General features: G+C 41.3%; 1 protein-coding gene and 1 long non-coding RNA gene across 2 annotated transcripts in view; one reads left to right on the top strand and one right to left on the bottom strand.

Moving 5' to 3' along the window:
• The first annotated feature begins 8,590 nt into the window (after window positions 1-8,590).
• The window catches only part of LOC147645030 (uncharacterized), a 109,521-nt gene continuing 101,204 nt past the window's right edge, over window positions 8,591-16,907 (top strand). The window contains exon 1 of the long non-coding RNA XR_015271665.1: window positions 8,591-8,676. This is a non-coding gene — a long non-coding RNA (uncharacterized LOC147645030). The remainder of the gene's footprint in view (window positions 8,677-16,907) is intronic.
• On the bottom strand, window positions 10,413-12,988 carry Osi6 (DUF1676 domain-containing protein Osi6). Its single transcript, XM_020943016.2, has 2 exons — window positions 12,767-12,988; window positions 10,413-12,140 (listed from the first exon to the last, which is right to left on the bottom strand). The coding sequence occupies exons 1-2, from the start codon at window positions 12,986-12,988 to the stop codon at window positions 11,424-11,426; spliced, it is 939 nt and encodes a 312-aa protein (XP_020798675.1). The 3' UTR covers window positions 10,413-11,423.

The following is a 16,907-nucleotide window of genomic DNA, read 5'->3' as shown; positions in this document are numbered from 1 at the left end:
GAAAATGCGCTTATGAATTGGTCCCCGGCAGCCAACGGCCGAGTGCGGTGTGAAAACGCTTTTCCAGATCAGCCAAAGCTCTCGGCTCAGCCCCGAGCTGCTTGTCCCAGTGAAAGCGAATTTCGTATGCATCTGTCGGGGCGAGGGACAGCGGGTGGTTGCCACAACTCATGGGGCAGGAGTTGGCATTGGTCGAAACGCATTGCGTGCATCTACAGAGAAAGAAATAGGTATTCAGGAATTGTAGTTAAAAGTAAATTATTACTTTTACTTTGAGTGTATTTTTAATTGAAATTTTTTAGACCAGGAAAGAGTTCTTTTAGCGGAAACATTAGAACAAAATTTAAACTGATGCAGGGCATTCTCCATTTTTACCAGTGCATTTAGGGTTGCAGTTCTGGCCTCGACGCTGAATGTTAAATTATTTGACATTTAATTAAATTTTATATTCGCTGGCTGGGAGTATCTGCCGCACACAGTCGAGATGAGAAACGACACTTTCACTGCATTGGAGGCGCAAAAGGCCTCGAGTCTCCCTCGAAATTTGTATCAGCGATGAAGAGTGCAACGGATTGGGCTTGAAGAAGAAGGCCTGTGAAGCGCTTATTATTCTATTGTTGTGGCAAGCCCCATCAACAGGTTACTCTTTGGAAGAAAGATGAGTGAGTTAGGCCTCATAACATCCCAACGGGTTTCTGCTGTTGCAGGCCGCAAAAGGCGGACCCAAATGTGTGTGGCTGCCCGGGCAGAGCAGAGCGTGAATATATATACATTGTACTTATATTTTATTTATATCGCAGTTGCCATTGTGGCAGTACACAAAAAAAGAAAGTTCAGGCTAAAATTTTCCTTTTTTTTCACCAAAAGACAACGACACAGCCACATTCACTGCCGTGGCTGCAGCTGGAAAATGTAAAAATGTAAGCTAACAAACTTACTTACAACCGCATGAATGAACCCCCGAATGGATGACGAAGTGAGTGCCGGACCTAGCACTCCCCATAGCCATTCCCATTGCCATGGCCATTTCCATTTCCATTTCCATTTCCATTGCCATTACCACCGAGTGGGTGTTTACGCTACGCAAAGTAAACTTGCAGACAACAAAGTCCCACAATGTCAATGATATTACTGATGGCACTGCAGTCAATCACGGAGTGAAAACGCAAAAAACAAACTGCAACTGCCACTTAATAGCTTCATTTTCAACATACAAACGGCAGCTCAGAGTCAAGTGGGCGTCACTTCTTTGGCCCAGTTAAAAAACAAACCAAACAAAGAGATGAGCAGAGTCTTTTGTTGCTCTACACTAAGCATTTTTATTTAAATTAAAATTATTTTACCGACTCATCATCCTTTGGGTTGTGTTTACCCTTCAAGTTGGTAGCACAATTGACAATATTTAATTTCAAATCAAACAAAAGCAAACAAACAGGGGCCCCACGTATTGTGGTAATTGACTTTCTTTCACCTGTTTATGGTCATGCAAATGTGAGAATTTTCTCAAGTCCGGGTTTACGACATAGTCGTAATGCCCCATGTGGCAGTGCCAACGCTGCAGCAACATGTGCAAGCTCACTCTTACTTACTTATGACTTATGACTACTTTAATGGGCCAGCCACTGCCAGCCGGAATTATAGGGATCGGGCCTGGGGTTAGATAGATGCTGGGGAGCTGGGAACTGGGAACTGCGGCTTTAACCCCTGCAGCGCAGGGAAAGGTCCACGGGGTAGACACAAATTAGCGGTTTATGCTGTAATCATTTAGCTGAAAAACCTGCCACGCCCATTAGCATAACCGACCCTGTGCCTCTGCTAAGGCCCACCTGGCAACTGGCCTCCGGAGATACAAATTATAAATGCACGAATCGGTCTTGGAATCGGAACCGCATCACTTTCACTTTCCATAACGTTTCAGCGTCGCGAAGCGCTAATATGCATCTAGCAAAGTCGAAAATCGAAAAATAAAACACAGACCAAAAATAAAAAACATTTATGGATATGGCTCACACTCGAAATTATCTAATTCCGCGGGCATAATCAAAACGGTACAACAGCTCGATGGCCCGATGACGCTGTCGATGGCATCCATTGCGAAATCGGAGCACGGATGTCTCGGAGACATTTTCACACATGAAACAAGGGGTACATCAGCTATGCAGATGAACTTGGCAGGTTGTTATGACAAAATAGGGATTCTTTTTTAATAAAATCAATATTCATGGGTACTTTTGAGCGGACTTTAAAGCACCTGATCTTTGTTAAACTACCTTGATAAAAAATATAAGAATAAACAGACTTACTCAAGAGATTTTATTTGCTTTAACTAAAATCCTGACTGGAAAGGATCTCCATTATTTATTTCAACCTTAATTTACTTGCTCACTAAACCTACCAATAACTCTTTCTCGCCAAACACTTCATAAATCTCTTTTAAATGACTCAAAGTGTATGAGAAATGCGCTTTTAGGTTGGCGTGTTGTTTTCATTTCTTGTTTATTGCAGCATTTATTTAATAATTTATTAGCGTTTGTTTTTCTTTTCATTTTTATGTAATTTCTTTGCCGTTAAATGCCGCTTATATTGAATAAATGATGGCAAAGTGTGAGCTAAAGATGTTGCAACAATGGGCAGAGTGAAAGATTTAAGACAGATAAAGATAATACATTATTATTCCTGAAAAATACTTGAAATTATGATTAGGGATTAGGGATTAGGGAGGAAAAATATTCATTTTAAATCACAAATATATTTATAATAAAAATACTTCTAACATTCAATCATCAAATAGCAATTCCTGCGCACTGTGCGTTGGCAGTGTTAAAAATTATATAACGTGTGAATAACTTTTATGGCCCCCAAGTGCATTTGGGCCCTTAAAAATATATAAACGAAAACTTATACGACATACGACACAAGGCACCGCCATCGCTTTTTTCTTCGAAAGAGAAAGGGTTTCTCCTTCCTCCTTTTCGCCTGAGAAACTTGCCGAAATTGCATTTTTATTGCCCGATCTCTGTGGCATCGCACGTGTGTACGGCCCCAAGCCCTTTCGCTTTTTTGTTCGAGGATATATATTTTGGTGTGCTTTTTTAACTTCTTCTTTTGTCGGAGCCCCCGGCCTGCAGCTTCCGCAACTTTCACGCAATTGCTGCAACGCCTTTGCTGCTGGATGCTGGACGATGCTGTGCCCCACTTTGGGGCATAAATAATGCAACGATTTAGTGGCCGCAGGGCCACGAGGGGACCGATCCGATCGAGTGTGTGAGATGCGATCATAGCATTCTTTAAAGTGAAATTTCCGTGATCATCATTACGCCGATGATGATCATTATTCTTTGGCTCACTGGGCCGTAGCTTTTGTTTTCTTCTACCATTCTTTTTCGGTTTTTATGGCCGCTCAAAACGACGCTGTTAATTAAATTAAGGCAAATAAAAAGGCGCATAACCAACTGGTTCGCAATGAATGCAAAGGAAATGCTGGCAAGTGAGTTAAAAGATGACAATGTATGTATGTGTATGCGCCGGCATTGAGAAACTTTCTTCGTTTGCTTTCAATGGTATTTCGGTCAGAAACTACCCAACGATGATGTTGATAATGACAAGACGAACATGGAGCTTAAGCTACAGCTTTAGCTTCATCTTTGGCTTTGGTTTCGGCCAGAAAATCAAAGATTGATAAAACGGTATTTCCGGCTGACCTGTAACGCACACAACCGACACGAAGCTCTTCGAGTCGCTCGAGTGGCTGGCCAAGTGCGATATGGCCAATTAAAATCGATAATTAAGGCCTATTGCTCTTGAAAAACCCACACCACACAGGAGACCCTTGAGTAGTGCACGCTCTAAAAGTGAACAGCATCTCAAGTGAACTTTCGCATGAGTGAATCGATTTTATCGGGCTTCAGAGTGGCTTCGACTACTCCTCACATTGTTTGATTTTAATGGGAATATTCAATAAAGATTGAAAGGATACCCAGCTAGTCCCTTTACTTATTTAATAAATAAGTTAAATGCTACATAAAAGTAAATGTTATTTAACATCTATAGTGTATATTTTTCCCCCAAATGAAAGTACAGGGTATCTTGTTTGCTGACTCCGCTCTTTGAACCAAGTGTCAATGTCCAGGCTTTCGTTGATGGCTTTTCGTCACGACTGCGAGCCCGGCTTATGCGATGACGATATTAATAATGAAATGTGCATGCTTTTTGGCAGGAGCACACCACCACCACCATCAACAACAACAGCAACTTACACAGCCGCTTGAAAACAACTTGAGTGAAAGTTTTTTCGCTACGGCCACAAAACTCACTCTCGGTACGAGTATTTATGTCCATGGCCACAAGTGCGAATGCGAATCTGGCGAATCCAACGAATTGAACCTGCGCCCCTCCAAAAAGAGTACTCGAGAAATCCCATTAGAGCTGGGCAGCTGCTGGTCCAATGTTCAAATTACACTTTGTTAAGCCATTGTTATTGTATTGTTAGTGTTATTGCTTATTGCTACAACCATTGTCTTGTTGTCCCCTGTGTAATTAGTGTGCCGAAAGAGATCCGCTCGAAAGTTCCCCAAACGGCAGTTGACACGGGCCACTTAATGGATTATGATTCGCTGGCACTGGAAAATTTCACACCTGACCTAAGCCAATACTTTCCGCCGGCATTGTCCATTAATCATAATGTGTCCATTGGTGCGGATGTGGTAAAAGCGCTTCGCCAACTGCGTTTCTGCACCTGCTGCATCCAATCGACGCTCTATCAATGTCACACAATTCGTGTTTCGATGTTGTACTGCGGTCATTGTCCATTAATGGGAGTGTGCCTGAAATTTCAAAAATAAATCGATTGACATTCACACTGGGAATTTGCACGAACGCGGTACAATGCGGCGTATGCGTAATATTCAGTTAAGTGAAGAGATGTGTTTTTACTTTTGGGAGAACATTAAGTGGACTCCTGAGGCCAGGGTCAGAACATGATAAAATATATCACTTTATTGAATTTCTTGGGGTTTTATTTTAAAGAACTCAAACTTGAATGAAAATGTTTTTATTTCGTAGGGAAAAAAATAAATTTCATTTGTATTTCAAATGTATAAAATACATATGGAAGCTGTTAAACCTTTCCTCAATTTATATGTTCTATTTTGACCATATTTTGCAAAACTCAAAATTAATTCCGAAATAAGAAAGAAATCTAACTTCAGAAGCCGAATTGTCTATACCCTTGAAAAGAAAATCCATCATAACTCCCTTAAAAATGCATAAATTTCCAATCTGAAAGTTTTCCTATGTTAGTTTTTATTGGGTTTATAATTCTGCATACTCTACTAAAAATTTTTTTAAATCAAAATGTTTTCCAATGTTTTAACTATGAAACCCCTTATAAAATGTTGGTAAAAATTGCTACAATTTTTTTTTCTGTCTGAGATGGCTAAAACGACTCGGCTGTTAATGCTGATCAAGAATATATATACTTTATAGGGTCGGAAATGACTCCTTAATTGCATTCAATGCTTCTGAGTTAAACTATAATACCCAAAAAATCATGAAATTAAAAGAATTTAAATCAAATCCATTATTCCCCATTTGATCACCAGAAAACGAATATAGTTTATCCTTACCATATAATACCCTGTATTGAGTGCCCTTTTGCCGACCCCATCTGAGGCTCCGACTTTTTGCAGCTGAAAAGATGCAAAGTTGGCCCGCAGGCTTCTGGGCCAGTTGCGTCCGCAATGCCACTTCCTTTTGGCCATCTCTCCTGCTCCGGCTGTCATTCATGGTCGGGCCAAAGAGCAATAACTTTGCCGGCCGAAAGCTTCCATATTTATGTATGAGTAACTGTAAACTCTTGAGAAAGTGAAACTTTTTTTCCCTGGATTTTTGTTTGAGTTGTTTTTTGGTTTTTTATCTTTTCGATTTATAGTGCGCCTCACCCAAGGCGCTCGCAGCTGCCCAATCACAGTCACTTGGCCGATGCTCGTCATCGATATATCGATGTAACTGAGTGAGTCCCCCGTTTTGTCTGCCCCAATGGCTTGGCTTTATCGCAAGGCATAAATCGAGCCAAAAACGGATATGGGCAGCACTAAAAAAAAGCAACAACAACACAGAAAAAGCAAAAAACAATATATAAAAAAACTAAAAAACAGCCAAAGTCGAGCAGAGCCGATCCCAAAGTCACCGGCACTTTCTTTGACTTGTTTGAATACAGAGACAGAAAATACATGACATAAGTTACTTATTGAATATATTATAATATAAATATAATATAAGTATGAATAACATTACTATTCATTAATATTTAAAAGCATATTAAAAGAAAGCCTTATGAAAGTGTTTCTGATAATAATGGAAAATAAGGAATAACCTATGTAGTTTAGGTTAAAATATGCTAAGTAATAAACCCCTTGATAATATAATATATATATGTAGATATAATAATGAAATCACGTTACTTATTATATTTTATTCCAATTTATATATGTAATTGGGAATAATATTTGCACAACGCTTTTCGATACATTAAAATACATTTATTTCAACATGCATCTCTTAATAAAATGATGCAAATTTAAACAAATTTTTCTCTGTGTGCTTGCTGCAGCCTTAGAAATGTTAGAAATTGAAAATCGAAAGAGTCGAGTGGAGTGCAACAACAGCAAAAGCAAAAACAGGCAACTGGCAACTGGACAACCGGTATCGAAATAAAAATAGTTCGGCTCGGACTTTGAGACTTGGAGCGCGTGGCAGCCACAGGCAAACCGTCTTGGCCAGAGACATGGCCAAAACTCAAAAACCCAAACCCAAAGCCCCCAAATACCGAAAACCAAACGAGCCGAACATCAATTTGACTTTAATTAATTGTCAGAGGAGGGTTGGGCTAGATATCTTTTTGCTGAATGAATGACTGGGATGGGTTGGGATGGCTTGAACGAATGGGGTGCCCACATCCAAATCGATGGCAGCTCATCTCGATTGGGGGAATTAATTTGGGTCTCGAGCCAAGTGGAGAAAGGCCTGACCCACATCAGGTGATTTCCAGGCCCTACAATAACTTCTAATTGAGATATTTAGTGTTGCTCCAAATCACAAATATCGTGACACGATTGGGGCTCGGTGGGCCGACCAATCAGCAACAAAAAGTGAGCATAAAATTGACTTTTATGCCTGCTTTTCTAGCCGCTGAAAGTCTAATCATTATGGGGACAGAAGAGACAATAACAATGGAGAAGATACTCTGTAGAAAGATGATGACGATCATGACGACCGAAAGCCATAAGAAAAATAATCGTAAAAGTGAGAGTTTCCACTTCATAATCAGTTTTGGCTGCGGCTTTGCCATTTGGCTTGGCTCTTTCTTTTCCTTCCACAAAAATATATATCTGAATCGTCTATATATATATAAATATATTTTCGTAGTCAAAAGTTGCTGAATCATGGAATGCAAATATCGAGCGCCTTTTTTGCTGCCGCCACGCCCCCTTATTGCGTAATGGCCGAAAGATCATGGCAATGGGAAAGACTTTTAAGGTAAAATGGAAAGCTCAGAGAAATGGGGGAGGGGCGTGGCAAGCTTGGAGCATTAATTGCTCAGGTTTCACTTTCAAGGCACTTCAATTTCATTTCATTACGAAAAATTTGCCATTATCGTAATTATGATCGAGCGAGGAGGAAGCATTTCACTTTCGTTGTCAGCGTTTTGTTCTTTTGTTGGCCGAAACGAGCAGCTTGCTCTCCATTAAACGGGTTTTCGGGGCCCCCCTTGTCCGTTAATATGTTGACAATAAAGCGGCTGCAAAACCGACAACTTTCACACATTCGGTCGGTCGTTTTGGCTATTGTGCGAATAGTTGTAAATGCCACTTGAATATGACACTTTTACTGGCTTTTGGCCCAGGCCCAGATCCATTTCGCCGGCCATCCAATCTACAGCGATTGTATTATTCAATGTCAGGCGTCCAGGTCCATGTTCAATCCACTGCAAACCTCATCACGGCCACTCGCAACTTGCAACTTTTGCAACACTTTCACACACTGCACCTGGCCCACCTGCACCGTCCCATCCCTGAATCTCCGGCGCCGTCAAATGGGCAAATCCGTGAAGTGTACATTGACCCAAGCCTCCGGACCACCAACCGCAGAGCCGCCAAATGCCCAGCCAGCAAGCCAGCAAGACTACCAACTGGCGACCACAAAACCGGAAAAGCTCTTGGGGGCCCCCGGCATTGGGATTAGACCACATTGGCTACCAACTGCACTACACTGCCATCCCAAGCTTACCTGTTATTCGGGCCGTAAAAGGCTCTGTCAAAGGCACCTGTTAGTACATAGATTATAAAAATAAATAAAGAGTCATGTCAGAGTGCCTGCACCACAATTTTAATTATCCCTCTCCCATTTAAACAAATGAATGAAAACATATTTGTTTTCAAATAAAACAGACTAAAAGGGGGAAACACAGCTTTATTTTTAGTAGAGAGAACATATGCTTTTGACTTAAAGGAGCACAAGTTCAGGTATTATTCCTATGGGACATTACAAGACTAATTATTTTCATTATTTAATATTTCATTATTTCTTTTTCAGAAAACAATAAAAAAAAGGAATCAAATAAATTGCTGAAACCATGAACTACACATTTGGATTCATTATAGGAAACATTTCATAATGGTATGTTTGCATTAACTTCTTCTATTAAATAAAGTCTGTTTACAATTCGTAAAACAAAATATCCATATGTTTAAATTTTTCTATTTTATTTAAAAATATCGATATTTGCGATAAATGACTTCACGTTCAGGCCCTGGAATTAAAAACGCAGTGGGTTCAGATCTTGGAAAAGAAAGTATTTACTTGGAACTTTCTCCAACAACATTGGAGTATCTGTGAAATGCTTTCGATCGCAGCTTTTACACAAAAACTTTAAAGAAAGTTGATGATCAAAGCTTTTCTCAGAGTCTAAGACTTGGCTTAAACTTAAAGAAAGTTAAGAAAGCAGGCTTAAGAAAATGTTATAGAATACTTTTTGGGGCCTAAAGGCTATGGCTTTGCGTTTCTAAATGCTTCCAAAAATATGCAAATATAGACCAAGTTTTTAGCTAAAATTTATTCTTTAATGTTATTTAATTTTAAATTTCTATATTTATTCATAAAAATCAAATTTATGTAATTTATAAAGTCATTTCCAAATATTAATCCTTAGGAAAAGAATTTCTTATTCTTTTGCCAGAACATAAAACGATATATCAATCCTTAGCTAGGTGTTGTTGAGATTTTCTATAAAATAAATTATTTATAACTTTTATTTGACCAATTTAATGTCTAATAATCGATGAAGCTTAATCGTAGACACAATAAGATATGTATTTAAACACAAGTGAATTTCCTTGAGTTTCCCTTAAGAAAATTCAGTTTATTTTAAAAAGAAAATATAAACACCTTAAGAACAAATATTAACCTAGACTTGATTACCTATTGCTAAATGCAAAAGTACTGAAACAATAATTTTTTTCTCATGAAACAATTAAATGTAAACAATTTCTGGGAACTCATTCAAGGGACCAAAGATATTGCTGGTCTCTGTTATCCAGAAAAAAAACACAACCATTCCATACACTTTCCCTTTTTGCTGAACAGCAGCCCATTTGTGACACGATTGTATTCGGGAACGACTACGTTTTCACTGTCTCCCCAGTCTCCTCCAGTGGCGGGCAATGACTCTGCGTGTTCCTACGAGTGCGTCTGGACAATAGCAATTGATTTAAAGCGTGACACCGTCAATGGAGAACTACTTTAAGATTTCACTTGGCCAGAGCCAGCCCACTGAGAGGAGTGAATAGAGCTCTGGCCAAGTGTGTGTGAGCCTCAAAATATCGCTATAAGCGGTAAGCGGCAGCAAAGCAGAACTTTAGATGCTAAACAAATTAAACAACAAAACGCTAAAGCGGCGGCCCCAATGAGAATTCAAAAGTGCTCAAAAGCCAGTCGCGGCGACACATTAATTGCCGACGTATTTGTGTCCGAAGAAGAAAGCCAGAGTTTGTTGGGAGGGAAAGAAAAGAGTCTACGTGCTCGGGCGCATCATCCGAGATGAGATCGAGCTCATACAGCATCCGAGTGAAGAAGACTATACCAAATCGACTTGGGCCTGGTTAACTGGGTCATATTCATAAGTAAAGCACCTCAACAGCAGCCCATCAGCGGCTGTAAAGTGCCGTTTTGCCAACCGGCAACTGCAGTTACTTAGGCTCAATTGCGCCGAGCCCATTTCGATGGTCTGTCCGCTACTTTCTTTGGCCAAGAGACCAAGAGGTGTTAAGCATCGGCCCCCGGGGCAGGTGGAAAATATTAAAAATACAAGCTCCCATTGTGCAGCACCCAACGCCTTGAATGAGCCAAAATGCGCGTAGCTAAATATTTGTTTTATTTTTTAGCAAATTGCCATTGTTCGTCATTCGACGGAGGAAGAAAGTGCAGTGAAAAGTGTAGATTACTGAGAAGCCGAAATAAGTGGGTGAAATTTTTGTAGGAAACATTTTCGGTGTTCGATCTTTGAGGGCTGATAGCGGATAGAGAATGAGAGAACGCACTGAATCAGCGGATGAAATGAAAGTTTTTTAGATGCAAATTGCTCAGCCAGACAACGAGGCGTATGAGTGATGCGGTCGAGGGCTGTTGAGCCGCATTGCGTATGCAAATTGAAAAGGGAAAAGTGTGTAATGAGAGAAAAGAGAGTCGATGTTTGTTAAGTATTTTTCGTTCATGTTTGAATTATTATTTGATTCTTTGATTTAGCAGCTTTTGTTGGGCCTTCCCGGGCGGTAAAGTGGGAGGGCCCAGATAGATGGAGGTATAGATACAGATACAGATACAGATAGAGAGATAGTATTAGGATAGAGACAGAGATAGACATAAAGATAGAGACAGAGGTAGATGGATAGAGATGTGAGATAGATACAGTTCGATGGGCGAGGCGACTGGCTTTGATTGATGGAAGCGACTAGTTGCAAACATTTGGAGTCCATAAATCAAAGGTGCAGCCATGAAATTACAGATAGATACAGATATAGATACAGATACAGAGTGTAGAAAGAAGGAAGCGTGAAAAAGTGGTGAAATTTTTCAGGGTGGAGGTTATTGGCGGTTTTGCAGAGATGAAAGGTGGAGTTGTGTTTGCGTGTGTGTTTGTTATTTTGTGATTGTCTTGTTTAAGTTTTTTTGTTTGTTTTTTTGTTTTTGTTTGTTTGTCTAATGGAAGGCACTTTAGTTCGTCTCGTACTCGTTCTCGTTCAAGTAATAAATTAAAATAAATAATTTATAAATAAATATAAATATAGGTCATCATTTTTAGCGATTGTTTCTCTCTCTCTCCTTGGCCTTCGTCCTTGTGGGGGGTAAGTTAGCGCTGGGCCAACAATTTACCGCCTGGCGGCCTTGTAGCCCTGGTAGGCAATGGTCTGGGCCACCGGTGAGCTGTAGGCACCGTGCGAATCCCAGCCGGAGTTGCCGCCCGAGGACCATCCGGCGCTGGAGGAGCCACCGCCCGAGGACCATCCACCGGAGCTGGCAGCAGCCGAGCCGGAGTTCTTGCCGCCGAACAGACCGCCCAGACCGCCGAGCAGACCGCCGCTACCGCCGGCACCGCCAAGACGACCCAGTCCGCTGGAAGCACCAGCAGCCAGAGCCAGGAAGAAGGCAATCACGGACACAACGAGGGCCTTCTTGGCCAGGAAGAGCAGGCCGAAGATGGAGCCAACACCCAGAACGGCGATCTTAGCACCAACACCCAGAAGGATGGGCAGGAACTTCTTGAGCAGCTTCTTCTTGCGGGTACGGCTCTCGACGACCAGCTCACGGAGATCGGCCTTGATGTCATCGGGAATGGCACGGGCCACGCTGCGAGCGGCATTGGCGAAGTTGAAGTTCAGGGAACGCTCGGCAAAGAAGCTCTTGGCATTGTCCATGAAGTAGTTGCCCATCTCGGCGGTGCGGGCCTCAACGGTGGGAGCAGCCTCAACGGCCAGAGTATTGTCCAGAGATTTACCCTGACGTCCTTCATTGGCCTTCACCAGGGAAACGCCGCCAAAGAGCTCGATCTGGGGGTTATCGAAGATAGACTTGGCCTTGCGGAAGAGCTGTGGAGTAGGAGTAAATAAGGTCATTAATTAGAGGAGTGTCAGGGTGAACTTTTTAGACGATTAGCTATGCAATTAAAAGTTGATTACTAATTGACAGTAAGAGATGATCTTGTGTAAAGAAATATAAAAATGTTTAATCGGTAATAGTTAAGCATGTGATTAAGAGCAGCTTTTAAATTAACCATGAAGTTGTTTTTCTATTATCCTTTTAAGTTATTAAATCAAAAAAGTTATATAACATTTTCAGAGCTTGTAAAAAGTTGTTAAAAAAGTTTAAATTGATTTTAAAAGTGTAACAAACTGATGAGAGATCTTTAGGAATATCATTTAGATATTTTTTTCACAACTTCCTGTTAAGTAACTATGGTTGGAAAATGAACTGTGATCTTAAGGTTGCGAAAACTTGTTAAACTTGTTGCTTAGCGGGAAGCTGTGAAAACCACTCTTAATCTTTGACACTTTCACTTAAATAGCATCCTTTGGGTCACAAGGGCTTTCACTGGCTTGATCTGGGATCAATTTATAATCTTTTTCTCTTGGTAACACTTTCACTGTTTTGAATGTTCTTTTCTCGATTTGCTTATTGATTAATGGGTAATCCTTGTGGCCTAATTAATCCGTACCGTGAGCTGCAGACACGAGATGGAATCGGCCTCGAGGCATTTGGCAAAGACACCGGATTGCTCCTCGGTGGCGGCCTTGACGGGATCGGCTGAGATGCCTGCTGCCAGGAGCAGGATGCAGGCGGTGGCTACGAAGAACTTCATGCTGGCTAAAGGGCTGATGGCTGTGTGGTTTCTGCGACTGAATTCCTTAGGCACCACCGAAATCACTGGTGTGTTCATTCGAATGGAACAAGCTGCGGTTTGATAACTTTTCGCCGCTGTCAGGCTGTTTTTAAAGAGTTTCCAACGTAGTAGCGCTCGCCTCGCAGCGCCATAACGTAAGGTTATGTAAAAAGTGCACACATACTGGCGCAGGGTTTCAGCCGGAGGAGAGCCCTCTTTTCTTCCCCCACGTGCCCCATGCTCTCTCTCTCTCCCACTATCTCTCTTTCCAGCTCTCTCTCTTTCTCTTGCTCAGTCTTTCTCTGTCGCAGCAGCAGCTTCCAAGCTCCCAGCTTAGAAGACGCATTAGGCAAGCGCAGGCAGCGGCTTTTGTCTGCTTCCGCATTAAAGAAAGTCTGCCACTGCCGCTGCGGCTGCGGCTGCGGCTGCGCAGTTAGCTGTCTGTCGGTGGCAGCGCTGTTAACGTCGCAGCAGGGCTTTTGGTGTATGGGAGAGCGCGAGAAAGTTTTCTGCAGAGAGCCAAAGCCAAGGTTGTCTGTCTTCTGTCTTCTCTCCCACACACACACAGACACAGTTACAGACCCACACACACAGAGAGAAGCGAGCGCCAGAAGACGCATCTTCCAGCCTTCGGAGAAAAAAAAGAGATATAGTTGCTTCTGGAGCCTCACAGATTACAACACATGAGGTGATAAACAGGTGCTGCGCAGCTTAACCCCCTGCTTGCCGCCCGCCTTTTAACCCACAAGAAGAGCCCTCTTCCGGCCCACCATAGTCTTACCCCCGGCCCCCCTCTCCCCCTTCCCAATCTCTCATACATATTCTGGTTTTTTTTTTTGTTGGTTAATTTTGGGAACGCTTTTGTTTTTCGTTCAGTTTGCCGCAAGAAATGAAAGTTTTGTGTGTATGATATTTTCATACTACTGTTATTTCTGGCCCCTGGTCTGTCCGTCCATCTGTCCGTCTGTCCGTCCGCCTGTCCGTCCGTGTGTCATCTCCGTTTTTGTTTATCGCATGTGCGCGCCTTGAACTTACTTTTCATTTTCATGAGTTTATTGTTGCTCTGCGTTTATTACGCAACCATAATGTGTGATTTATAATGACAGTTATATAACTGAGAAACAGGAGAGGCAAGCAGTCTAAAGGATAGTAGAATCTACGAGCTGATAGGCACGTCCTGGTCTATGGGCCTGGGCCTGGGCCTGGGCTTTCCTTTTTTGGGGAGTGCAATACTCTGCCCGTTGGCAGGCAGGTGAAAACTCTCGCCAACCTCTGCGGGGCAGGCATAATCAGAAGAAACGGCCTGACTCGGCAATTGTGACACATTAGTCAACAATTTGAGCTTAGCAAAAGTGCAAATAACAGCGCGCTTCAATTGCTCAAGTGAAATGAAAGAGAAATTACACGAAAAGCAAATAAAAACGGATGCGCGCAAGATGCGAGATGCTCGCCAAGATGATGGTCGGTTTGATGCACTGAGAGAAACATTCGTTTCATCTAGATTTTTATGCGACAAAAGGAGTTTTAGTTGTAGATTAGGTTATATTTTCGGAGAAAATCTGAGTATATCCTTTGGGATTTGCTTAATTTCTTATATGACATTCCATTACTTTATAGTTTAAATTGAACTTATCTTTAATATTTCCATCCCTTAAATTAATGTTAAATGTAAATACAAAGGATTTTGTAATAGGGACTTTTATTAATTTCTTCATTTTACTCGGGTTTATAGACTAATAAAAATCTAGAAGAAAGAACTGCTTATCATACATATTTCCTATGAATTCTTTATCAGGATCAACAGTCGGAAAGATCTAGACATGTCCCAGATATCAGCTACCTATATAGATAAATCTTCCTTTTTAATTTTTTATCTTACAAGACAGAAACTTCTTATAGTATATATGTATTTGGATTTAGCTCAAAACCCCCTAGTCTACATTCCATTATCCCTTCTTACACACTATCTGACTTAAGAGTAGTTTCATTTTGTATTGCTTAAAGTTTTTCCTAAGATTGTAGTATAATAATTTCTTTCTCTGTGCTCCAATGGATGGATGGATGGATGGTTTCTTGGAAAGATACTCGGTAGCTCCCGTTTCAAGGTGAATGTTTGTGACTGACGACATCCGACACTATCACACGGATCTGCTGCGGTGGGGCTTACGAAACCCCTGAATCATCCGCATAATGGGTGCCAAATTGTCGATGGGGGCCATGGGGCGTATGTGTAATTTGCTACCACAATTAAATCAGCTTTCAGTTGGCCGTGTGACGTCAATCTATATAGGCGCGAGCGGAGCGGTAAAAGTGTATGGCATTTCGTAACGCCACATCAACGAAAATGGGTGCAGCATCCTACTACTGGAGAGAAAATCAAAACATGCGATGCGATCTTCGACTCTTTGAATTCCATTGTCGATTTTCACCGGCTGAGAGCTGCAAAAACATGCAAATTCGATTGGTGTTGCACACATCCGTTTTAACAACCGAACTTATGTCGGTTCACGCGCCGAGTGTGAACGCCTCCAATTGCCAGTTGCAAGTTGCAAGTTGCAAGTTGCCATGCTGCCACGCTGCCAAAACTATCAACCGGACGACCATGGTCCAAGCGGCCAAGAGCATGGCCAACAGGCATGGCCATTCATGCGAAAAGCAGTCGTCCACATCCACGTCCACGTTCACGTCCACGTCCAAGTGTCCAATGTGTGTGCTTTTTATGAATGAATTTCGCTCGTAGTTGGAACCTGGCGTAGTTGCCGAGTTGTTGATGTTGCTGCTGTTGCTGCTGCCGCCGTGTTTGGGTGTTGCTCTTGCTGTTATTGTTTATGGCTGGCACAGAGCAGTGTAAACAAATCGCCAAGTGTCTTGAAACTCTCCGAGGGAAAAAAGAAAAACAATGTAGCACTTGTGCTGATGGCATATTACGTCAGCAAACTGACCCAATGGAAACTGAACAGTTTTTGGCCATAAACATGCACACAGATGTTGTTGTTTTTTTCCATCATATTTACTTTTCATTTCCCAAAACCCAAAGGTTAGCTTAGCAACTGGTAGATAAGGATGAGCAGTAATGTTGATGGGCCCACTAGTTGCCAAGGGTTCTCTTTTTTTTTCAAGAGCAGAAAAGGGCCATTTGAATATTCTTTGTCCTTGTTATAATTTTCCAAATATTTTTGTTTATTTGTTAGATTGTCGAATATTATGGTCAGATTGAAAAGCGTTGCTAGAATGAATGTCGAGTGTAATGGGATTATAAAGTAAGCTGAATATAAGTTCAACATTAATCCTTGACCTTTTCAACTTCTTAATATATCCTATTGTTAAGCAAAGCCTTTAGCTTTTACAAAGGGTTATTATATAGATTTAAAGTCCTATTAAGTAGAATAGGATGTTTTGAGAGGATTCATTAGTAAACAAGTATATGCCATTTAGTTAAGCCCAAAAACTATAAATTTGTAACAATTTATTCACACACTTTAAATACTTTTGATAAGCAAGAGTCCTTAGCTGTAACATAAAACCTATAAAAATTTATTAGCAATTACCCAAAGCACACTTGCATTTTCACCTCATCAAATTACATATTTGCCCACAAAAATCTTTATGTTTTAAGAAAGTTGAGCCTCAAGTAACAACGCGTAGAAAATCTAAATAATTACAGTACTTATTAGGCCAGTTTCCGAGTGGGTTTCAATCGGAAGATCGAAGATGCCAGCGTTCGTTCGAATTGATGATTATTTTGGGACCGCCGGAGATATCATCGTGTTCTCACTTTCATTTTGCTTGACATCAATTTGGGCTCGAAAGACTCATTAGTCGAACGACTCGAATACGACTCGAACGACTACGACGACGATGATGACCGTTGTGTCCCACACAGAAGACCATTTTACTGTATTATTTATCAGCAGAGGCCCTTAATTTTTTTTCTTCTAGCCATTTGAATTAAATTAAAGCCAAATCGCTTAGCCGT

This window comes from Drosophila serrata, unplaced genomic scaffold (genome assembly GCF_035046125.1).
Source record: "Drosophila serrata isolate PLE 108 unplaced genomic scaffold, ASM3504612v1 contig_30, whole genome shotgun sequence".
NCBI lineage: Eukaryota > Metazoa > Arthropoda > Insecta > Diptera > Drosophilidae > Drosophila > Drosophila serrata.
This window is presented reverse-complemented; position numbering and strand designations above follow the sequence as displayed.